Raw genomic sequence first — 26298 nt, 5'->3', positions numbered from 1 at the left:
TGTACTTTGATCGATTCACCCTCTTACTTTCTTATCCTCCCTGTTGCCTCTTCCCTTTTATAACCAATCTTAACCATTTTTATGCATGCATATATTGTACCCTGACTTTGTTCACCCCACCACGCCCTTTCCTTCCTTCGCTCCCACTGGCTCCCAGAACAGTCCTACTTTCTAGCTTTATGTCTTACTTACTTTTTTGGTCTAGATTCTCCCTATGAGAGCAAACAAGTACTGTTTGTCCTACTGAGTCATACTTGGTTTTGGGAGCATGCAAAGAAAACAGACTCAAAAAGGAATGAAGTAGAAAAGGAAAGAAAAGGAGAGGAAGGAAATCTGATGCTATTAAGTGCTATTCCCTGGGAGCTAGAAATCCCAAACCTGCTGAGTCTGTTTGCTTATCTGTAAAATGAGATAGTATTTAAATCATTGGATGATCTTGAGTGCAACCACTTGAACCATGGCCCAGCATAGCATATGTTCAGGGGAATGATCATTTATAAAACAGAGGCACTGAGCCAGAATACAGCAGTGGATGTGTAAAAGAGAGAAAGAGAAAGAGAGAGAGAGAGAGAGAGAGAGATCAATTCTAACTGTCAAGAAGGAATGAAATGGAGGAAGATCCTATTAAATCCTAACTACCAGGCATGAGTTACATGGAGGAAGATCTTATTAAATAGAATAGAGTACAGTGACTGTAAATCGTAATTCTGAAAACTTGACAAATTTTTCCTTCTGAGAAATTGGATAGGCATCTGTTTTCCTGGCTTTCATCCCTGCTGATACCAACAAGAGAAATCAGAAACAATTAGCAACCAGAACTACTAGAGTATACAATGTCATGTTACCCAAGACAATGTACATAGACCTTGCAGAAAAAGGGTTAGAGGGCTGCTGAAGCTATTTCCAGATAGAGATTCCGGGGGGTGGGGGGGCAGCTTGTCCTAGGCTGCTTAAATCTTCCTTTCAAAGTGTTTAAAGGTTCAGCAGGGAGCTGGTGCCTCATGCCTGTAATGTTAGCTACTCAGAAGGCTGAGATGTGAGGATCACACTTTGAAGCCAGCCTAGACAGGAAAGTCCATGAGATTCTTATCTCCAGTTAACCACCAAAAAAGCTGTAAGTGAAACTGTGGTTCAAGTGGTTGAGTGCTAGCCTTGAGCAAAAACACCAAGGGACAGAACTCAGGCCCCAAGTTTAAGACCCAGTATTCACTCACACACACACTCTCTCTCTCTCTCACACACACACACGTGAGTGCACACACACACATGCGCACACACAGGGTTCTTAGAATCCAGTAATGTAGGATTCTCACTTGGTTCTAAACTGTCCATCCTTTCTGGGAACAAAGCTTAGAGGAATTTGTGCAGATTTAGAGGAGACAATCACACAGAGAGGGGACCACAACTAAAACCTGTAAAGAAAGTTTAGAGACATGAGCTAGGTGTTCTGAGAAAGCACCTAGGCATTGTCAAGTTTCTCAAGTGAGTCTTACCTAGTGACAAGAATGAGGACATCCATGTGGGAGGAGTTGAGAATCTAGAGTCATCAGAGCAGGGAATTGTTGAAAACCTGATTGTATGGAGCCTGAATTTGGAGAACAATCTCCAGATGGCACAATCTCCTTTTAGATCTTGAGGCAAACAATTCGTATAGACATCCTATACATATATGAATGTTTTGTGTTCAAAAAAGGATTGAAACCACCTAATAACAGAAGATGAAAATTTCCCAGGCACATAGTCAAAAAGCATGCAACTTTTTTGCAGTAATCTTTCTTCGCAGTGGTTTTGATGTCCCTTTGAGGAGAAAAGGACTCTCAGCCATGAAGTATTTCCAGAAGTATCTCTTCATCACTGAAATCCAAAAGAGCCCCATACTTCTGCCAGTGATATCTACTTCCTAACAGAATGTCTTAGAATACATTGTCTGAGTTGCTTTCCAGAGTAATTTTTCAGTCTCACTGGCTTCAATCCCCTGTGCAGAACATTCAGAGAGAAGAGGAGTTTGTATTTCCATTAGCAACTACCCCCAGTTTATAAAAAGAATGTAAATCTTGATGCCATCCAAACTGTGTTTTTCATGGCAAATTTGATCTGTTTTACATGTGAAACTATGATTTGATTAAGGTTATAAACCAAACTGAGCTCCCCCCAAAAAGTAAAGAGAGCATGTTTTACTTTGGAAAACACCTGAGCCAGTGATGTACTCTTATCAAAATGGAACAAAGAAAAACTAAGACAATCTTTCTACTTTCTTATTCTTCCTTTTCTCCTTGTGGTATTTATCATCTGGGCATCTAGTAGACGAGAAGAGGGTCTGTGGTACAAAAAAATCTGAGCTCAAATCTGGTTGATCTAGGATTTCATGCTGTTCTTTTTCCTTATCTCTACCTTTATATGGAGAAACAACCATGGAAGTGTGGGATGTCAAGGTGTTTTTAAGAAATTCATGGCCGATTCAGGTGGACGTATTGGCTGTGTTACCACGTAGGTGTTTGCAGCCATCTGGATAGAAAGCAACATGCTCAGTAAATTATACTTCCATAATCTCATCTCCCATTCCTTAAGGGTATTAAATTTCATTGTTGCCTTACCTTGGCATGGTGAGGGAAGCAATCATCAAAACCTGGAAAGGATGTTGGAAAATGAGTATGGACTGGATTTGTGTTCAAATTCCATACTCTGCCAGTGCTTTTCCTTTGCATTTTTTGTTTTTGTTCATTTGCTTGATGTATTGTGTGTGTATTTGAGATAGGGTCTTGCTGCATAGCCCAGGTTGGCCTAGACCTTGAACTTTGCCCCTTTTAACCTAACTTCTCTGAGCCTGTTTCCTCATCCATAAACTGGGAGCTAGTAATAAGAAACTTGGAGCACTGCTGCAGAGATTTATCAGGACAGTGTAAGATGATATAATGTATGCACAGCATTTGGCTCTCTGTAAGGAATTTTTACTTTGTAGATTCATTTTAACTGATACCTTAAAACATAAAATTATATCTGCTAGTATGGTTCTATATGATGTTTTGATACATGGATATCCTGTGTAAATATTTAAATCAGTTTGAACATGCCCATCAACTGACGAATTCTACGTAATGTGGACTACACATACCAGAGCTGGTTGTATATCTGGTACATAGTAAATACCCAGGACATTGAATTATATGTCATGTTAGGGTTGTGCTTTATGTTTCACATTATGTCAACTCAAGTTGTGCAGTTTACAAAATATTTTCACATAAGTGCCTCATGAAATCTCTGAGCAAATCCAATGGGAAAAGATCGTTTTAAATTTCAAGGAAGGAAGGTTGGCCAAATTGACCAAGGCCTGGGCTATAAAAGAAATCCAAGGAACTAGGGGTGCAATGACTATTGCTGTCCTCTTGCCATGAATTGGAAGATTCATGTGGCAATAATTCTGAAAGATAATCCTTTTACACAGCACCAAAGGTAGCAAGAGCTACACAGCCTCTGCCCCAGAGAGGGGCATTTTGAAGTCATATGCTAGGTGAAATATGCAATGAATATAGTCCAAAGACAGCCCTACAATGGAACTTGGTAACTATTGCCCCCAAAACATCACAGGAAAAGCTCCAGACAAACACACAGAAAACTCTAACCCAACCACTTCATTCCTTTAAATACACTCGTATATAAATGGGACAAAAATAAAACAAGAGCAAGATCATTCATCTTGTCATAATTGGCATGAAATTTATAATCTGCGTCGGAGAAATCAGGACAAAGATTAAAGAGATACTAGATAGTTTGTTTTTTAAAAAGGCCTCTTGAGTCCCACTTTTGAGTTCAATCTCTTAACACATTTTTGTTGTTGTTGTTAAAAATATCCTATACAAAATGATGGCAGGGGGAGCCAGGGAAAGTGTACTGTGGAGAGATTTCACTCAAATTCAGATATGCCGGACACAGAGAAATAACTAAAGAGTAGCTGGACTTTAAAGTTCTAAATATGATAATAAATTCCAAGTATCATTTTCTGGGCAGTGAAGACTGGGAAGCTCTTTTCTTCCCAGTCCCAGAAATAAATTTAGAAATAATAAATTTATTTAGAAATAAATTTACAAAGGCCTTCCAGCCTACTCCAGGGAATCCTGCTAGCTTTAGACCAGGCTTGCATTGAAACTGCAGAACAATTTGGTGAGGGTTGGTCACTTAGCAAGATCATTTTTCTAGGCTAGGAATACAACCTATCCTTTGGATAGGTCTTCCTTAATTTTGTTTTGTTTTGCTTTGTTTTTGAGACGCGGTCTCTCCATGTATCCCACACTGGCCTGAAACTCACTGTGTAGCCCAACTGGCTTCAAACTCTCCATTCTCCTGCCCCCCCAGTGCTGGAATTACATGTGTGCACCACCACACTGGGCTTCCTTGATTTTTGCATCTACTTTTTAAGGTCATTTTTGCTACATTGTTTCTTTTCATGTCTTGATGGATCTATAACTGAATTTTTCTTTTGTGCCCAGTTGCAAAAACACTGTGCATAAGAGTGCATATTCATATTATTCATATTGTTCTTTGTTAGTATATAGATGTGATCTTATTTTTGTATTTGGAAAATAAATTGACACATATCCAGCTTTAAAAAAAGATAGGGAAAGAGAAATACTAAGTGTGGAAATGACATAATTTACATGAAAAGAACTGTTGCATGGGAGATAGATTTGGTTAAGAGAAGCTCAGTGCTTAGCCAAGTTCCTATTAGGCACCAATGGGAAGTACCATCAGCTGAACTTTCCTGTATTCTCTGCTACTCTGCAAGCCAGGTCCATTCAAGGTGAGAGAAGGAGATTCCAGGACTTAGACCTGAATGAGGGCTAAAAGGTGAAGCTGTGGCCTCTGTGAACCTGGGTTTATGTCATGACCTGGCCATATACTAGTTGTATGCTCATAAGCACCTTTGTCACTCTCTATTATTATCCACTAAAAAGTAGGATAAGCTTGCAAATTAGCCAGTGACTGGTTCTTGACACCTACTAAGCACTCGGCGAGCAGTAGTGGTTCTTGTTGCTTTTATTGCTAAGTCACAAGGAGGAAGATACTTAGGGAAGCCATACAACTTTTGGTCAATACTGATATATCAGTGGAATGAGCTGACCCTTGGGTGGTGAATGCCCCCTCAGAGGAGAATGGACCAGCCCAGACCTTGAATGACCCAGGGAGCCTGAGAATGGGTCCTGTGTTGGTATATTGTCATCTACCCTCCATAGCAGAACCAGTTTCCAGGTTTCTCCAGATTCCTAAGACTCCTGCCCTACAGACACAAAGAGCTGGGGAGGGGTAGACAGAAATAGTATTTCTGGGGGGGGGGAAAAAAAGCAGACCAGACTTATCTTTCCATTGGCTGCAGTTTATGATTGCACATTAAATTCAATCGCTTTCTTTGGAGGCTGATGGGGGACCCAGTGCCATCCATTCTCGCTTTTTCCCAGGAGTCCAGACAGACTAGCCGCCTTCCCAGTGTACACTAATTAATTTATCTCATGCTTGTGATTTTACGATGCTTAAGTGCTGGAGCCTTTCTGTTTATTCTGCTCCCTGCAAAAGCACCTCACAACGCATAAAGACCATGAATCTCCATTGCAAACACCGTCTGTCTTGGGCTGGCGAACAGCCCACCGGCTGCCCGATGTCTTGCTGGCACTGCCTCTAACAACCAAAGTAACACATCCATTAATTTATCCTTAATGACATTTTGACATTCCAATCAGTTCATCAGATGTTTCTCTTGCAAGACTTTTCCCGCACGGCCAGGCCAGGGTGCCAGGCCACTCTTGATGAATAATACATGAGACTGGTGTTCTATTCAGTACCTTTGACAGACAGACATGTCTGCTACTCTCAGACTCTGTGTTCCTAATAGCCTTTACTCTCAGAGTGATCCTCACACAAAAGCCTTTGGAGCTCTTTTTCTTCTGCCCTTCCAGCTTAGTGCGCTTGAAAGAAGTAGTCAGTACAGGGAGAAAGTTCTAGGCTCAAAACACACAAGTGATAGTACTATTTGTTGGGGGGAGGATGTATAGCAATCCCCTAGCCATACCCAGAGGGCTCTAAGAAAGTTGGATTCCTGTAACACATATGGACTCAGGACAAACCTGACATCTTGAATTTCCTCATTATCCTCCTGTCACTTAGAAGGGGAAAAAAGGCTGTAGGGGATCACAAAATTATTCTGGTAGAAAGAATGGATACCAAAAGAGACAGGAAAATGATGCTTAATGTCTTCAATCTCATCCATCAGCCATCCACACATATACTACCTCATAGGTGTAATCACAATGTAGACACAGTTTTATTTTCTAGTATTTTTAACTTAATGTAATCCAGTTAGCTTTTCCCCCCAATGTTGTTACATAGTTTTCATTTTTAATGGCACTCCATCATTTTAATAGCTGCATAATATTCCATGCAGGGGATGCATTATAATTTACTGAGCTGGTTCCCTATTGTTAGACATTTATGAGCCTATAACTGATATTTTTTTGCTATTAAAAAGAAGCACCAGAGGAGGTTGAAGGAAAAAGCCGACTCTTCAGGCTGAGTAACTAGGTCCAACATCAACCTTTTCTCTTTACCTGTTTTATGAGTTTAGAATTAATCCTTCTGGGCCTTTGAGTTTTCATCTATAAAACAAAAGAAATAATCACCACTTTTTGTGTTATTGGAAAGAATGGAGCTGTTTTCAAGGTACCAACTTCATGTTGGTATGAAATGTTAAGCGATTACATTTATAGTGGAAAGGGCCATGCCCCACCTCTATGTCAGGGACATTTAGTAATGTGTAGAGATATTTGTAGTACTACCTCTGACAGTGTGTGTGTGTCGGAGGGGGGGAGAATCTCCTAGCATTTACAGACTAGAGGTCAAGGATGCTACTACACATTCTGCAGTATATAGGTCAGTTCCCAAACATATATGTATGTATGCATGTCTGTGTAATATATATGTGTGTACACACACATATATACATATATATGAATTATCTTGCTAAAGTTGAGGAAATTGGGCTTATATAAATCTGTGTCTTTGTAATGTAGATATATATATATCCTTATGATAAAATTGCTGGAAAATGGGAATGCTGGCTTACATGAACTAAATAATATACAATCCTAAAGTCAATGGGCTGGAGTGGAGCATTGGAGGAAGGTGTCAGGCAACTGGTGGGGGACAGACATAAGGTAAGCAAGGGAGAAGAATTGATATGCTGTGGATTTGGGGCTATGGACAGCACAATAAAGAATCTTAGCATCCAGAATCCTGATTTCATGGGTTTGAATCCCAGCTCTGCCTCTGAGGTCCTGAGTGTCTTTCTATGAGTCATTTCAGCTGTCTGTCTAGAAGTCCTGCAGGACCTCCTAGAATTATCAGAGTTAAACATCTCTAAAGCACAGCATTTATGAAAGCCCTTGAATAATGCCTTGGATGAAGTAAGTCTCATAGTCATGTTCATTAAGTAAATGAAATATACTTATTATTTATTTTATTGTAACTGCATTCACTTCCTTGGCCTTCCATACAAAGCACTTTGTGTGGTTTAAAGCAACTAAAATGTATTCTCTCACACCGTGGAGGCTATGGGATCATTTGGCACATGATGGAACAGACACATAATGCTTCTTTTTGGTTGCCCTCAGTTTGGCTACCCTTGACCTGCCTGCCTATATTAATAATCTTATATGGCCTGTGAAGGATACTATAAATGTCCAGATAGCTTTGGGCAGAAAAAATAAGTTCCACACCCCAAGAGTGGGTCAGCGGCTCACCAGCTGTGGCGTGCCTGTGAATTGCCTGGTGGGTTTATTGATCATCTGGCCCAATTCACTGAGCCAGGAGTGAGGCCCAAGAAATGAAATCACTAACATGTTCCTAGGTAAAAGCTGGTGAGGCTGGTCTCAGGACCATATTTGGAGATTTGCCATTCCACATCCGTGGTGCTAAATCTTAAGTGGACCGTGGTCCTCATCTGCAAAGTTTCTAAAAGCCAAAATGTCCAGGCTGGACCAAATACCAATAACAGCAGAATCTCATCAGTCATTCATTATCTCCCCCTCCCCCAATGTGGCCCTTCAATTGTGTTCAGATCTGATGCTACCTTTGCTGCTTCGGAAACTTTGCCATTCTGGAGGAAATTCCCAGGGCTAAGGAGGTGGAAATAGGAGAGGAAAAAAACCCATAGCTTTGTCTCAAAATGGGTGACCACCAGAGTCAATGATCTTGGCAGCTAAAGCTGATGAGCATGGCTCTACTATATAGCAACAGATGTCCTGGAACAACAGGAAAAAAATTGTTTAGGATACTGACATGAAAGGATTCATATTTCATAGGGAGGTGGTTTAAATGAACCTTTAAAAGGATATCACACCAGAGAGCACTTATAAATGCTTACTGTGTGTGTATCTTGAGTAAGGTGATTTGCTAGCATCATACCATCTTCACAACCACCACAAACAGAAGTACTCCTATAACCAGTGTTCTGCAGATTGGAGGAAACTAAGTCGAGGGGAGGGGATAGAGGAATTGGCAAGGGCTCAAATAGGGAGCCAGGCTTTGTTGCCAGGTTGTTTAACACCAAAGCCACTGTGTTAACTATTATGCCATCCTGCTGCCTGATAAAAGGGAATGTGGTGTTTTGTTTTTTTTTTCTATAAACCCTGCACCTATCCGTGCCCTCATTCACACTATCAGGCATTGGTGTGATCTTGCCCAGTAGTTCTGAGTTAGTAAGGTTTGGGTTAATGAGGTTTCACTGCATTTGTAAGAGCTTGGGGTCATGTGTACCTGGATTGAGTGTTCACTTCTAATCTTATCACCAAAGAGAGGTGGGGGCATGTTGCGTAGGTGCCTATCTCTGAGAAAATAGATATTGGGGCCCTGTGACTTATTCCCAGGTGCTAGGCATCTTGGCTAAGTAACTCCTATTCCAGGCCTCAGTTTCTTCTTCTGTAAAGTAAGAGGCCAGTGCCCTTCCCTCCCTGTTATATGTTTTGTTGCATAACTATAGAGATCCAGCCATTTTATCATAGAGCATGCAGGCTATAAAAACATGCATTGAATAGGAGTGAGGCCAAGCTGTCTGCTTGGGCTGCTTCCTGTGGGCTGATGTGCCTCTGACTCCAGGGTTCAAATCTTTGTAATTTTCCCATAAAAGTCTATCAGCCATGCCAGTGGAGGGCAATCCAGAGGAAAGATACATGGAAAATGGAAACAATGCATGATTGAGACCACCCTAGAGGAGTAGGCATGACTGTTCACATCTAGGAAAAAATACCTAAGAAGAAACTCCCAGACTATGTATGGCCCATCAGCTGCATCTGAGTAGCTGGGCCACTGTTCTTAGCCCAGGAAAGATTGAAGAGTATTTGAAGACAGTGGAATCCTAACTGCCTCTTTTTTTTCCAAGTAGTTTCTCAGGCTTTGCCTGAACTCTTCTCATGAAGGGGAAGCCCATAAATATTTCCAAAAGCCCACACAGGGCAGGATTCATGGCCAGCTTTTCATATCAAGGTCTCCCTCTATCTAACAGCCTTTTGTGCAAAGTAGGTACACATTAACTATTTGTCCAACAAATTAATGAGTGAAGAGGAAAACAATAGGGAAAGAGACACCGACTTGCCAACTTCTGAGAGTGGAGAACTTTTTCATTCAGCCTTAAAACATGATGAGTAATTTGCAAAAAGAGGGAAAATTGGGTAGTTCCAATTTTAAGGACTTCCAAAAGGAACCTGACTAGTTCACCTCTCCTAGAGATTTCTTCCTTGCATCAAGCCAACCTAGGCTTAATTGTACCCTCTAGGGCTACAAGAAGCCAGCTGTGTAAGGAACACATACGCCAGTATTCCTTGGCCAGGAGAAACGTGGGTGGATGTTTCTGTGTACCTCCTCTTACGACACGATCCCAACACCCCTCAAGGTGCTTCATTCGTCTCCCTGCCTCTGTCCCTTGTAAAGGGTGCAGCTCAGAATAAATCACAGGATTCAAGGTCCTTCATGAATATAACCTCTGCCTCTGTCCCTGCAGAGAATAACTAGGCTAGGCAGGCTCTCCAGATAGGCAGGCAGGCAGACAGACAGACAGACAGACAGACAGAGATAAGCTTTTGGTCCCCCTTGCTGGTGAAATCCTGTGACCCAACAGGTAAGAATTTCAAAGCAACTACAGAAACAAACCCCCGAGTTCAGAACACCATTAAGTACCTAAATCTTGAAGGCTCTGGGCTACCATACATTAAATAATGAGTCGTGTTACTATTATATGATTTTTTTAAATCCCCATAACATTCTATAGTTATGAACATTCTGAGGGCTCAGGGCTTGGGTTGGGAAATGAGGTTTCTATGACTATTCCATTAATTCTGACAGCATTTCAAGATAGAAACGGTGAGTTATTAACAACAATGCAAAAAAAGGTATTCCTAGGCACAAATAATCCAGGGCACTGACTGATTTTATGTAGTTTTTTTTTCTCTCTCTCTCTTTTACCCTTGGATGTAACTACTTTTAAAGTGGTTATAATTTGCATTCAGAGCAGGATGAAAATCTTTTTCTACATTTCAAATTCAAATCATAGACTTTTAAATATAAATTTGTACAACAAATTTATTGAGCCCTGGCTATGAGCCAGGCACTCAGCAAGAAATTGGAGTAGGTAGAAGTCAACAGCCCTTTTCCCAAGAGACTCTTACCCTGGTGGGTGAGAGAGTTGAGTCACTGTGATAAGAATGGAGGAGTGCTTAGCTGACAGAGCCTCTAACCTTTCCCTGATCTCCTGCCAGGGCTCAAGACAGGTATTAGCTCTCTCTCTCTTCTAACTCCAAGTATTTCCTCTTAGCCCTCATCACCTTCATGGTGTTTTGTTTCTGCATTTAGCTGTTGAATGCCTGGCTTGTCCATCAGTCTCTGGGTTCCATGAGGGTCAAGATGGAGATCTTACATCTAATGGAGACTGACACCTGTAGCTGCTCAGTAAATATTTGTTCAGTGGATGAGTCAGCAAGAGGGAAAATGGCAGTTCTGTTAGAGGAACAGCAGGAAGCATGGAAGGAGGATGCTGTTCGAATAGCATTAAGCTTTGCAAGATGAAGAACTCTAACCCACAGCCAGACCAGCAGTGTTTTATCCCAAATTCAAAGGAGACTCAAAGACACTCAGTTAATTGGCTAGGATTTCATTAACCGCATGGTGTCTGCACTCCACAACTGGGGAGTGAAGTGAAGCCCTGAGCTTCAGTAGGCCTGGGTTTTTAAAGGTGAAAACCACACACAGCAAGTGACCCCGCAAGTTAGGCAAGGCAAGCAAGGAGACATACAGAAGCAGAATAGGTGGTTAATGATTACAGATGATTACAATTCAAGTAAACAAGCTAATATTGACCAGAACACAGTCCAGGTTTTCCTTATCAGATCTAATACCAGACCACATTCCAGGTTTTTGTGCCCTTCCAAGTTTTATTCTATTTATCGAATTCTAGTAGCCTGGTATTTAATTCCCTAATTTACTTTAAGTCTGTATTTTTGGAATTTCCCCATCCCCAATAGAGCCTTTTGTGTGGAGGGGGGGCAGTCATCATAGTCTGCATGTCACAGAGGTGGTAGCCAGAGGAGACTCAGACACAGCAAGGAATAAAATGTATTTCATGCTATGCTATGGGAGCAGGAATAAGAGAGAAGTGTATGCAGCAGGTAGGCTCAGCTGAAGCCAAGGCCATAATTTGAGGACCTTATATGGCCTATTCTCAGGGTTGAATTTTTTCCCTCTCCTGAGGGGAAAATGAAGGATTAAATTAGACTTGGTAATTGGAATGAATGGGTATCAATTTTCCTGAGATCATTTTTCCTGAGATCATTTTTAATACCTAAAAATCTGAATTCTGATAGAATTGATATTTCACTCTTCTACTATGGTTTTGTTTTATTTCCTTTAAAACCTTATGCCTTTCCACCTTGTTTCCACTCTGTTGTTGTGTTTCCCTACTGCCAGAATACTGTTAGGATTATGATCACATTGATATGCACAATAAGTGTCCATTATGGGCTATCTATGTTTTGGATGAGTGTTCCCTTAAAGGTCCATGCTTTAAAAAGCTTAGCCCTCAAAACGGCAGGACTGAAAGATGCTATGGACCTTTAAAAGGCAGAGCCTAGTGGGAGGTCTTTAGGTCATTGGAAGGATGCCCTGCAAAGGGACTGTAGCACCTTGGTAATTCAGTCACTCTCTCTGTTTTCTAGGTTATGAACTGAGCAGTTTTCTCTGACATATATATTCTACAATATACTTCCCTTGCTAAAAGTCCAAATAGCACCACCAAATCTTAGACTGGAAATCCCCAGGATTGTAAGCCAAAATAAACTATCATTCTTGATCAGTTGATTATCTCGGATACTTCATTATAGGAACACAGAGCTGACAAACAATATAGATGTCCTATATCTGATTTTCTTGTAGCTTACCTTTCTAATTTTTAAACATATACGTGTTTTAGAGAGGCTTGGTTTTTCATTTTTTTTAACACAGGTATTCAAAGCTACCAAGCATTTGTATAAAATGCCATTTTTCATAGAAGCAGTGAAACCTTTTGTGTTATTATTATTCCTTTGGAAATCAATGATTTGTGTCTAAGACAACCCTCTCTATACTATTTTACCCTGAATAGAATGAGATTGGCTTGGAGTTCTGCCCTCAAGGAAATATCAAAGCCTCTGATATATACTCATTTATACTTTTAAAGTTAATTCTCTTATTGGATTTCTTTTTTATTTCCTACTGGGGCAATATGAGCAGAGCTCAAATAGAGGCAAAGGATCTGCTGTATATCTTTTGAAATTTATGATTAAGAAGGTCACATATACATTTTTAAATACACTCCTTTTTGATAATAAATGAAGAATAAAATTTTGAAATGTCATCACCAGTGTAAGTGCTCATTTTTCTTTCATTGGTGTTCTCCCTGCCTGTTGATTACCTGCTGGTAGTGAGAAAGGGCCCAGCTGATCCAGTGTTCCATTCCATGTTGTTCTTCTCTCTGCCTGGAATCGTTTCCCTAGTATAACAGTTTGCCCGTGGCCAAACCATTATAAGCAAAAGATGTGTTCTCATTCCTGAGTACCCTTTATCTGCAGGGCAACATTTAGAATAAATAAATAAATGAAACATTCCATTCTAGGATGTACTTGTCTTCAAACTCTGACTACAATGAGGGATGTGAGTACATTTCGCTTCTTGCTCTGGATTCCTGGGTCCAGATTCATTTTCTCCCATTCTCTACTCTGGTTTCTGCTTTGTCAGTAGAAGGGACCCTTGCCTCCTCTGGCTTTTAATTGAGTTCAGCTAATGAGGGCCTCTGTGATAAGAGGTCAGAGAGATAGAGGAGACTGTAGTTAGGTTACTTAAAAAATCTTTCTTTAAAAATAATTGTAGGGCTGGGAATGTGGCTTAGTGGTAGAGTGCTAGCCTAGCATCACAAAGCCCTGGGTTCGATTCCTCAGTACCACATAAACAGAAAAAGCAGGAAGTAGCACTGTGGCTTAAGAGGTAGAGTGCTGGAGAAGCCAGGGACAGTGCTCAGGCCCTGATTCCAAGCCTCAGGACTGGTAAAAAATAATTGTAATGCTTTCTTTTCTTCTAATTTATCTATTGTTTATAGGGTACTGAGGAATTGAACCTATGTCCTCATGCATGTGAAGCAAGCACTATACCTCTAAACTACATTCCCAGACTACTTACAGTACTTTGAATTCTGGTTCGCTCCCCAAGTGCTGTGCCCTGAAGAGAAAGCCATAGTTCCTGTTATAATGCTGTCTTTGAGGATCTGATTACTGTAGCTTCCTCCAGATCTATAGGTGATAAACAACCCTGTAATACACCTTTAGGTGCCAGTACCTTTCTCCACATTGCTGAGAGTCCCTTTTCTAAACCAGTCCTCTTCAAATGATGCTCATTTGAGTGTACCATCCATCATTCCATATAGTCTGCACTCACATTATCAGCCCCATGTTTTGAGACAGAGGCTATTAGACAGGAGTGATCCTAGATGAACTCCTCTAAAAGGATTCTATGTCTAGAATTAGCTTTTCCTTGAAGACACCTTCTGGCAAGGAGATCATTACCACTTGAAATGGCCTATCTCACAATCAGGTTGCCCAACGAAGGACAAACAATCCCTGTGATGTACCCACTTTGATCTGTGTGGGGGTATTTCTGTGTTGAAAGAGACGTAACAAGATGAAATATGAACTCAGGTTCAGAGAAGAATGGAATAAGAAGCCCAGAGGAATTGACCCTTGAGATATTTGAGTTTCACCTGTAATTTCCCATGTGATCAAAACATAATGGCTATATTTAGATGCATGTGTTGGGAAAACAGAAGGACCATGTTGGCCTTTTGAAAACATTTAAATCACTATTGTGTGCAAGGGAGGGTTAGTCACATTTTTTTATGTCTAATGAAATAGCCTAGAACTCTCAGTTAAAATTGAAGCAAACAGGAGGACTAACTGTTCAGTTCTCTGGCCAGGAGTCAAAGTCTATACCTCTATTCCTTGATAAAGAGAGAAATGGAATTCTGTAGTGGAACTACTGGAGACAAAAACAAGATGCTGAAATGTGTTTGGCATAATATTTTAACAAATAGCACCTTCCTTTTGTTTGATGTTCACTACATATCAGGGGCTTTGTGTGTTGTATGCGTTATTTCATTTAATCCTTACAATGCTACAATGTTGGTCCTGATGTTTACCACAGAAAAATAGCAGAAGAGTTCAGGATGTATAGAGATGAATGAAGAGTTTGTCCTTGGTCAGGTGACTAACCAGGAACCTGATGACCACACTCAGGTGCAGGTCTTGTCCTTCTTCTCTGAGACTGAGCCTCTGTGGTACTACTTTAACTATCTAGGGAATTCATCTTTACACCAAAAGTTGACAATTGTTTCTTTACATTATTATCATTATTACAAAAAGAAATGCCCATTTGGTTCTGAGGCTCTGTTGCTCCTACAGGAAATGCTACACATCAAGGTCAGCTTGGAGCTTATGTGACGAAATTCTGCCTTCACCCAACAGCAGCCACTAGCCTCTTATTCAGTCCACCATTTCTTCTTGAGTTTTTCCATGAGTTCATCTCTGAGAAAGGCTGGGCTCTGCTTTTAGTCCTTTTCAGAGAGAAGCTTGAGGAAAAAGTTCAGCCTCTATTTGAAAACAGAGTGTGGGAAACATCATTGATTTCACCATATTAAACTCAAGCATAGCACATACCCATTTGAGGGAATGAAGCAGTATGAGTTTCTTACTTCCTGGTAAAAGGAAACCCTGAGCGATTTCAGGAGGACTGATGTATGAATACCCCACCTTGACATTGGAGGGTCATCTTGATGCTAGCTCTGCACAATGAGTAAGTGTTGCAGGTTGAGCATGAGAAGTAGAAGAGGAAAGCAAAGCAACCTATCTTCCCAATGCTCTCGTGTAACTGGCACCATCTAACTGTGATTTTTCCCTTGCACATGTCCCAAAGGAAGCTGGCCAAGAAACAGAAGGAGACACAGAGTGGAGCCCAGAGGGAGATGGGACCTGTGGCCTCAGCTGACAAACCCAACACCAAGCTCAGTGCCAACCGCAATGACGAAGGCTTCTCCTCTAGTTCTCAGGACGTTAATGGATTCAGTAAGTTGAGCCAAATAAGAGCAAGGTATATCTGTGGTCCAGCTTTGGCTCCTGTACTTCTGCTGTGGACACTTCATGGTGGTCAAGGGCTGTGAGTCATAGCATCAGGAGGCTTTCCTGAGATGATCAGGATGGTGATTCTTCCTGGCAAAGCGTAGGGCAGCCCATCAGGGGTGAAAAAAATTATTTAAGAATCTGTCTTTTTATTTTTATTGAGAAGATGATGAGCGGGGGGAGGGGGGAGTAAGATAATGAGTACATTTGTTTTTAATCATTGTTACCCCATTCCTCATTTTCTCCTGCTTATCCCTCCCTTTTCTCCTCCTCCAAAGTTGTAAGGTTCATATCCAACACAGTTTCAAGTGAATATCAATGTTGCATTGGTTCATCCTTTGTCCTGCTGTTTCTGTGATTCCCTTTCCCTTTCACATATCGATTAATGCTCTGTACAAGACACGAGATACAGAAAACTAAGAGGAAGGAAAAAGAAAAGACCACATACAAGATACAATAAGAACCTCTTGTTTTCATATCTGGAGTTCATCTTGTTACACTTCATTATATATGGTCCTATGCACTAAGCATAAAGTTATTGAGATCCCCTGTTAAGAATATCATAGACATGTTCTAGTTCTAGTTAAAAATGAGGGAAATTATGCAACCTACTATTCTTTGGGTCTGGCTTACTTCACTTAATACAATTTTTCCAGGTCTTTCCATTTTCTTAGGAATGGGGCGATGTCATTCTTTCTGATGGAAACATAGAACTCCATTGTGTATATATATACCACATTATCTTGATGCATTAATAAACAGAGGGGCATCTGGGTCAGTTCCATATCTTAGCTATGGTAAATAATGCTGCAATGAACATGATTATGGTGGTAGCTTTAGTATGGCCTTGTTTGTGGTCATTTGGGTAAATGCCCAGGAGTGGGATTGCTGGATCATAGGGGAGGTCTATGTTTAATCTTTTAAGGAACCACCATACTGCTTTCCAGAGTAGTTGGACAAGTTTGCACTCCCCCCCAACAGTGTAGTTCCCTTTTGGCCACATCCCCACCAGCATCTGTTGTTATTAAATTCCTTGATAATGGCCATTCTAACTGGTGTAAAGTGGAATCTCAGTGTTGTTTTGATGTGCATTTCTTTTATAAATATGTTGAGCATTTCTTCACCTATCTCTTGGCCATTTGTATTTCCTCTTCAGACAAGTCTCTCGAAGTCTTAGCCCACTTTTTAATGGGGTGGTTATTTTAAGTATCTGTATTTTTTAAAAGGAGGAAATGGGAGCCACACATTGTATCTGCTTTCGAACCTAAATAGAAATAGATTTAAAATAAAAATAGTTTAAAAAGGAAGGGAAGGAGGAAGAGGACTATACCCTAGAGGAGAAAAATAAATTGAGGACTTTCAAAACTTGTTCACATTTAGCAAGTAAGGCAGATGAGTCATGGATTGTGATTGCCTTTACTCTGACTGCTTAGGAAACTGTAGCTTGAAGAAACAACTTCTCTCCAAAGACCCATGGCTGATGAATTTACGTAGCCAGACTGGAAGTTGTGTTTCTCCAGTCTTGGCCAGTTCTAAGTGGCATTTGGTCATAGCTATCTGAGACCTCATGTAGAGTTAATACAGAATCCTGAGTCAATTTAAGTGGTTAATATGCTATAGTTACCTCTCATCTGAAAAAGAACTGTAAAACTGATCCATTGTAAGGCTAATCTGGTGAGCCATCTGAAAAGAACTGGCCTTTGTTTTTTTTTAATCTTTCAACCAGCTCTATAAGCCAGTTCTTTCTTGTATTTAATAAGCTAGATTCTCCAGCCTCCTACAAGAAGTCTAAATGGATATATGATCATACACAGATTTCATAATGGAAAAGAACGTCCTGTGTCAAAACCACTTTAGATGTGATCCATTTGAAATGATGTGAGTCTAGGAGAAGATGAAGAAAAAGAAAGTGTTATTTGCCACCTGCTATAATGTACACGGTCTCACTGTTGTTCATTATTTTATAGGTAAGCTATCCAAGGGTGAGTGTGTTTAGCTCAGCTTCCCAGAGCCACACAGCCCATCTTGATCATTCAGGATAGCAGAGTACCTCAGTCTCCCATGGGCTCCTACCTAAGCCCATATAGTGTGTAGAATCCACATTGGGGTGGTTTTCAAAATGCACACATCTGGGTACTTGCAATATCTGCTGAGCTGACATCTTCTTTAAGATGAGAAATAAGTCAGTGAGTGCTATGGAGTATGTAAACTCATTCAAATGGTTCTTGTAGGCACCCCAGTTACAGTAAGCAATGGCTATTTTCAGATGATGATATGCTTTGTTTGGAATGAGATCAGATTAAACTTACAAAAATGTTGAGATTGTTGCAAAATAAATACCTATATTTCCCTCATGGGTGTCCATTTTCTGAAGCATTTATGGATGAATTATAGATGTCATGGTAATCCACTCCCAGAGGCTTCAGTGTGCATTTTCTATGAGTTAGGACATTCTTCAATATAATACCAAGATCCTTTGTTAGCTAATATATCAGTGTATAGTTCATTCATTCTTTGTCCGTGAAATGTCCTAGTCTCTTTTTAGCTTATTTGTTTGTTAAAATTCAGGATCCAGTCCAAGATACTCATACTGTTATTTACTTCTGTCTGGTTATCTCCTTTCACATGGAAGAGACCTCCTGACTTTACTTTTTCTTTCAGGATTCTGGCTCTTTTCTTAGTTTTTTTTTTTTTTTTTCAAACTCCGGGGAGGCTGTCTCACAGAATAGTCTACAATGCAAACCTAGCTGAATTTTCCATCATGATCCAGTTAAATGTTTTGGTAGAAATACTACATAGGTAAGATTGTATATTTCTCTTTGTGTAAATAACACAATATTACTGTGCCCATTACTGATAAGGCTCAGGTTGAGTATTTCTTAAGGATGGGTAATGGCTTCTAAAGACAAAGTCCAAAGTCTGTGGGTTATTTTATAAGCAAATATTTGACTTTTCCTTCTTGAATAAAAATATGTAAATTGCTTAACAATGCAACCAGTCCTTTTCCTATTAGTAATCCAGGTGAATCTGATGTTCAAATATTCCCCAGGGACCCAGAAAGGGGCGGGGGACCAGAAGCAAAGAGTGGCTGGCAAGAAAATGGGCCTGTTAGTCCTTGAAGAAAAGACTATCCTGAGTTTGCTGACCTGAGGGTAAAGATGTCATGAACTCTCCTGCTTTGGGCCCAGGGACTGAGAAATTCATTCGGGAGTCTAGCTGATTGGAAATGCTGTTTAAGAAGGGCCTTTGCAGGCCAAGTGTTTACTGTCCAGGCCATCCTTATATGTACTTTTTTCTTCCTTTTGTAAAAGTGCCTGAGGAAAATCCTGGACACCAAAGATTATGGTCAACGCTGCATGGCATTCATGGTGACCCTAAAATTGTAGGTTGGTCTCAAGCCTTCTGATCACACATGAGAACAATTTGGATTTCTTAGTTTTCAAAGGAAATATCATTCACCATGAACCAGCACTTAAGACCTTTGAGATCAAAATGCTCAAGAGTGAGACAGATTCACTAGCCAGAAAGGGAGAAAATGAATATGCAATGGAATCTAATTAGATGTTTTAAAGGGACAGTCTTTCCAAATGATTGTGTGTGTGTTATGTTTATATATACATACAAACAAATGCATACACACAGATGTACACACACATGTGTCTGTGTGTATATACATCCATTTTAGTGATGTTGATTTTTTAAAAGACAAAAAATAAATTTCAGTTGACTTATTATACTCAATTATTATGAAATTTTGAATTTGTTTGACTCACTGGATATTTTAACACCCTTTCTATGCATCTGGTGTCTTCAGGCTGCAGCTAAAAACACACTCTGGGGATTTTTTTTTGAACATCCTAAAATGTATCACGTACCTTTTAAAATGCCCTGTGGAACTTCTGGGATGAGATTTGAGAGGGGGGAAAAAAGATGTAAGTAATGCTTACACTGGAGATGTAGAAATTGCTTCTAAAATCACCCTGATGTATGTAAAATTGAATCTATTTTTGTGACATTAGGGAAGTGACTGTCTGGCTTCTGAATTGGTATCTTTAAGAGGCCCAGAGATTATGTGCAAATTTGAAAGCAGCCTTGAGAGAGGGAGGGCACATGAACAGTTGTTACATCAGGAAAGATTACAGAATGTGCCTTAAGCAATTATTTCATTATTGAACAGGTAGGCCCTAGCTTAATTCAAATTCTGTCTGTTCCTGTGTAGGTTTATTTCCTGGGGTAATCTAAGTGCCTGCTACATTCAGCAGCATCTATTCAGTCATGCTTCCTAGCGTCGTATAGGAATTGTGACCCCTGGGACTCAAGTGGGATGGCAGGGCTCTGTCAGATATGGGCTTCGCTATGGGGTGCTTTGGGATTGTCCAAAACAGCAGAGTGTGTCGCACTTCAAGGACAAACAACGTGCACTGTTTTTCCATTTCAATAAATGCTAGCTTGTGTTAAGTAGTCTGATTTTGATCTTCCTGCCCTGTCTACTCGTTGGTTTTTGTTTTGTTTTTCTTTCCTATGATCTTTTGCTCACGGGATCGTATTATGGGTCTCTCTTCTGGTGAACTCCTTATGTATCGTGCTTATGTCATCTTTATCTTTTGTGCTCATGAGTCATGTTCCCCTGGTTCATTTGCAGTCCCAAACAAAACGCTTCAAAACAAATCCCTGTTGAATCCCTATGACAAGAACTCTTAGCAGTCTACCCTTCGCAGATTGCATTTGACAGACTGATTTGTTCGCTGGCCACCTTTAGTTAACTCTGTCTTTATTTTTATGCTTCTATCTGATCGAATCTTCCCGTGTCAAAGAGACAAAACTAATTCATGTCCAACAACAATCTGACACTGGGCTATTAAGTGTCCTGCTAAGTCAAGATATAGGTATGAGGAGAGAGTCTGGAGATGGACTTCAATAGCCATCTTCCCCCAGCTTTCTACATGTCTGGCTTTATGCTCTGAGTTCTTTTTTTTTTTTTTTTAATTTTTTTTTTGGCCAGTCCTGGGCCTTGGACTCAGGGCCTGAGCACTGTCCCTGGCTTCTTCCCGCTCAAGGCTAGCACTCTGCCACTTGAGCCACAGTGCCGCTTCTGGCCGTTTTCTATATATATGTGGTGCTGGGGAATCGAACCTAGGGCCTCGTGTATCCGAGGCAGGCACTCTTGCCACTAGGCTATATCCCCAGCCCCATGCTCTGAGTTCTTGATACCATTTAAGGACAGGTATAAAAATTACACTAATGAATAATAGGGGTCTTGTCTCACAAGGTAATAAGTGTTTCATCTACTTATAGGTTTTTCCTGGTTTACAGTGTTCTTCTGTACAATACTTAAGTGATTAATCTCTATTCCTGTGTCATGAAGCAGCTTGTAGGTTCATTACTACCCCACAAACAGATGAGCAAAATGAGATTCAGAGAGACCCCCAGTGCCCAGATTGTACAAGTCATTGTACAAGTCATAATAAGGGTTAACTTTGTCTGACATCAGCTAGAATCCATGACTCTAGTTTTACAAAGAATTTAGGGAAACAAGTAAGAGCACCTACAATAAAAATAATGGGAAAAAATACCCAAAGCCCAGGAAAATTTAAGTAAATAACAAATAAGAGCTATTTCCATAAAATAACAGTAAAAAAATACACACAAGGATCAGGGAAAAGCAAATGAAAATGATAAGGTCAAGATAATGATACATTAAAATGGAATTATATTGTAATTGGATCTACATATCTGTTTATCTATGTATAAGATAACTTAAATTCTTGTGTGGATCTGAGTTTCCTAGAATCAGAGGCTCAAAGAAGGGGATCACTTTGTTGAATACTTACTTTGTACTTTATTTAAATTCCTCTCTTGGGCTGCTTGGGAACCCTATAAATTAGATGTCATTCCCATACTTAAAATGAGGAAACTGTATTTCTGAGAACTGAAGTAACAAGCCAACCGATTGGCAGTGGAGACAGTAGCTATGAGACTAGAAGCCATTGGCAGCCTGGAATTCACCAGGCTCCCTGGATGAGGTCACTGGTAGCGGTGATAAAAGGAGAGAGAAGGAGACCTCCATTTATTTTTTATTTTTTGGTGCTGCTATTGGGGCTTGAACTCCCTTAGCTTTCTCACTCAAGGCTAGAGATCTTACCATTTGAGTCACAGTTCCACTTCTGGTTTTTTGCTGGCTAACGAAAGGTAAGAGTCTCACAGACATGTCTTCACAGGATGGCTTGGACTGTGATTCTCAATCTCAGCCTCCTGAGTAGCTAAGGTTACAGGTATGTGCCACCAGCACCCAGAAATGTCTTCCAACTTTATGACTAGATCGGCTGATTTTTCTGCCAGATAGGATGCATCTAGTGCAGAGACCTGGAGCAGAGCACTTCCATGGAGCCAATATCATTTTCACAAGGTCCTGGGCTCTGTGTGGGATATCTCAGTCCATCCTCATAGCAAGCTTGTGCAAATCCAATGTGTTTATTACCAAACCCATTTGACCAGTTGAGTTGCTTCATGCCCTCAGTTATTAAAACATCTTTCTAAAGTCATATGAAGAATAACAAATCCTAGGGTCCGAAACAGATGTTCTCCTTTCAAAACTGGGCATGTTTGTCTCACCTCTAAACTTTGGAAGCTGGATGAAGAAGGAAAGATACCAAGGCAAAGGTACCTTGCTGACTGGGAGAACAGAGCTTCTCCTATTACTTTGGTATTTATCTAACCGGCTGCAGGAGGCACCGGTTCATGGAATGCTATCACAGACATGTCTCTGAGAATCCTCCCACTAGAAGCCATTAAGGAATGTGAAAACTGTAGACCAGCAGTCCTATCCTCATCATTCATAGTGGGTAGATAATCAGAAGAGGTAGATAGGAAATGACTCTTGTTCACAGAGAGCTCACAACTCTTCTGGGGTAACATAGTCTAGCACAGAGCATCTTCACTGTGCTGCTTTATACAGGCATCTGTACACAAAGCCCCAGAACCCCACCCCTGATTCTGTGGCCCATGTATATTTAGTAGGCAGCACACTGTAATCTTAGCAATCATTTACTGCTGGCAAGGAGAGCAGGCCTTGAAACCCTAAGTCCACCCTCCCATCTCTAAGAACACAAACTTCATAAAGGGTTTCTTTGGGGCAGGTCAAGAAATGTCCAAGCTCAGTACCCTGACAAGATAGTTCACTAGGAAGGAAGCACATGGCAAAATGTAATAGATAAGGAATGGCTCCTGTTCACAGAGAGCTCACCACTCTGCTTGGGTAGCAGAGTCTCACAAAGAGCATCTTCATTGTGCTGGCAAAATGTCCGATTATTGAAGGACCCTGTTGGATAGCTAAAGCAATTCACACAAGGAAGACAGAGGAAGAATTTTTTTTAAAATAGTAGTGGGGATTGGCTAGAGGGGTGGAAATTCTGGGAGGAGGAGCTTTGAAGAAGAAATTTGTCTTTTGCTTCTCTATGGAAACAGTCAACTCAATGATGTGTGATGGTGAGAATTGCTACCTTGGTTGACGACCCTTTTCAGGTCCTCACTAGACAGTGTTTACATCACTTATTTGTCTACTTTGGTTCTGAAGGTTTCACAGGCATCCTTATACCATTGGTATGTTGAGAAGAGCAAATCAACATTGTCATTATTCCTGGTGACTTAAAGATGAGGAACCTGAGGGTTAAGAATTTGCCTAAGGCTTCATAGCTTTTAGAAGGGAAAGCTGGAGTTCAGATCTAGGTTTGTCTGTCTTCTCCAAACCCAAAGCCAAGACCAGTCCTCTTTGCTGCCTTTCAGTAGACATTAAGTCATTTATTCAAAGCAATGGTTCTCTGAGTCTGGTCTCCAAATTAGTAACCTAGCATTACCTGGGATCTCCCTAGAAGAAAATTCTTGGGCCTACCTTAGATCTAGTGAACCTCAAGGGGGCGAGGGCTCAGGAATTGCTTTTAACAAGATTTCCAGATGATTCAAATGCATGCTTATGTTAAAAAAAAAGTTACCAGATCAATGCAAAGTCAAAGTCCTTGTTCTTCATCTGCTAAATTGTCTCTGATGCTTATAAGAGTTTCAGGGACTCCAGACAGAGAGAGAGAGGGGGGGGGAGAGAGAGCATGAAAGAGAAGGAGAGAGAGAGGAGAGAGAGCGTGAAAGAGAGAGAGAGAGAAAGAGAGAGAGAGAGAACTATAATCCCAGGTTGTATGCTCTGAATGGGCAGTACTAAAAGGAATGCTGGGCCAGAAGGCTGTTAAAGCCTGTCAGTAGAAATGAGGGTCCCCTATAAGCCTTTCCTCCTACAGCCACCCCTGGGATTTTCCTCGCCTTTTGTCTGAACAGTGGACAGTCTGAGTCAGGATTGAAGGAGTGGAAATTTACAAGGAAAATTGGTGATGAGTCACCCAACGAGAAAGAGCTCAAGGAGCTCTTGCAGAGGAATGCAAAAAAAAAAAAAAAGTACAAAAAAATCTGTTTGCAAGAACAATTATTTTTTCAGTTTGCTCCAGGATTAAATTGAATCTAGGAGAAGAATTGAATGTTACAAGCTTGCCACCTCCAGTTTTATTGAATATTTTACAGAGATTATTGAATATTTTGCAATCAGCTACTTGAGTGGCAGATAAAGGCCACACTTATTAAATTCCTGACGAGCTGGAGGTGGATGAGAATGATTGGCTCTTTTGGAAGTACAAAATGGAAATGCAGGTAGCCTTGAGAAAGCAGACAAATGGTTTATCACCAACATCAAGGAGTTAAATTATGACAAAATTCATGGAGAAGCATTAGACTCAAAAAGAGATCTAACAGTTGTTATAGATATGATATAAATGCTAATGGATGTTGATATGATATAAATAAGATAAAAATTTACAAGTACCTTCTATATCATCAGGTCCAAACAACTTCCCCTTCTTAAAGATGGAGAATTGAGTCCCAATGAGTTTTCACTAGATCATTCATTGAATCACTGACAGAACCAAAGATAAATTTGGGCTTCTATCCATTCCAGCTCTTATTCCATGGCCTACTTCAAAGGAGTGAAATACTGTAGAGGTTGTAAATTGTGGCTATCTTCTAGAACTTTCTGCAGACCTTGTGTCTTGTTTCTTCACAGGTAGACCTTCTTAAGTTGAATTTCACTTTTCATCTCCTCATTAGGGCAGTAGCCAAGGTGTTGCTTTAAATGTTCATTAGAGGCTGATGCTGTAGGATATATTATAAGAAATGGTAAAGATAACCACAGCACAGTCTCTGCCTTCAAGGATATGACTATCTTTCATCAGGAGACCTTTAATTAGATTACTTCAATAAATGTGATAAGTGGCAGGGAAAATACATGGATAGCATCCTAGGAATGCTGATCGAAGCTCAGCAAGTCATTTTAAGTGAATACCGTGTAAGGAGATATATTCTGATGTAGAGAGAATGGTAGGGAGGGCTGATCCTAGGGCAATGGCATATAAGGGCATTGAAGTCTCAGAGAAGTGGGTCTGGAGTCTTATGATATCACATGGCCAAAAATGAGATTGAAATGGTAACTGGATCCTGCTAGAAAAAGAGTCTCAGGCTTGTGGCCAACTTAACACACTTTCAAAAAAAAGTTCATCTATTTGAAAATTAAAAGGATTCCAGGGTTAGGAATCCCCAGGTCTCCTTGAAACCTAGCTTCCAGTTCTCTGGAATTGGTGTAGATTTCACCTGTCTTTTGCTGAGAAGTAGGGAGAAGGTTTAATTTGCTTCAGATCTTCACTTTCATTGTGAGCTCGCCCAGCCAATCCTTCAAACTGTTTCAAAGGGATCTCCGTGAAGCTACAAAACCCAGGTTGCCTTTGACAATTTATGCGAGGCCACTACATCTTAAGAAGAAAATAGAATTATTCTCTGCACTTCACAGGTGGTCCTGAATCATAACAGGGCACTTAGAAAAGTGCTTGTTAAAGTAATCAGGGATAAAGAAGAGATGCTGGAAATGTAAATATGTAGTTGCTAGGTAGCAGAATAAACCAAGCTTGGAGACCAATTTTTTTCCCTTTCCCTTAGCTCAAAGCTATAGCCTTGGTAAGTTTTATAAAACCACAGATAATACTTCTAGCTCACAAATTGTGAGTAATTACTGGACAAAGTACTTTCCATGCCTCATTTCATTTAATATTCTCAATAATTCTGTGACATGGGTTAAAGAAACAGGAGATCAGACACTTGAAGAAGCTTGCACAAGGTCAAAGAGTTATGAAGAAAGCAAGCCCAGGTTTGATCTAAGGTTTCCGTGGCTGACATACCACAGCCTCTCCTTTTAAGGTTTGACTTGTGTACTCCCCATTTGAGGAGGGGTGGGAGGTGAGAGTGGGGATGATACCATTATTGGAGCTTCAGGGCTTCCCCATGGCTTTTTTACTCAGTGTGAGCTCTACCACTTAAGCCACACCTCCATTTCTTTGGTGGTGAGTTGGAGGTAAGCTTCAAACCTTGATTCTCAGATCTCAGCCTCCTAAATGACTAGGATTGTAGGCGTGAGCCGCCAAAGCCTAGATACCTCCATTATTTTTTACTTTTCTCTCCTGCCTTATCCTTTTCATTATTCTTTCAA

General features: G+C 40.5%; 1 protein-coding gene across 1 annotated transcript in view; it reads left to right on the top strand.

The window, feature by feature from the left end:
- Ptprt (protein tyrosine phosphatase receptor type T) overlaps window positions 1-26298 on the top strand; it is a 688872-nt gene that overhangs the window by 562748 nt on the left and 99826 nt on the right. The window contains exon 16 of the mRNA XM_048349408.1: window positions 15526-15674. Within this exon, the coding sequence (XP_048205365.1) occupies window positions 15526-15674 (149 nt within the window). The remainder of the gene's footprint in view (window positions 1-15525; window positions 15675-26298) is intronic.

This window comes from Perognathus longimembris, chromosome 6 (genome assembly GCF_023159225.1).
Source record: "Perognathus longimembris pacificus isolate PPM17 chromosome 6, ASM2315922v1, whole genome shotgun sequence".
Classification (NCBI taxonomy): domain Eukaryota; kingdom Metazoa; phylum Chordata; class Mammalia; order Rodentia; family Heteromyidae; genus Perognathus; species Perognathus longimembris.
The sequence above is the reverse complement of the archived record's forward strand: the minus strand, read 5'-3'. Positions and strand labels throughout refer to the sequence as shown.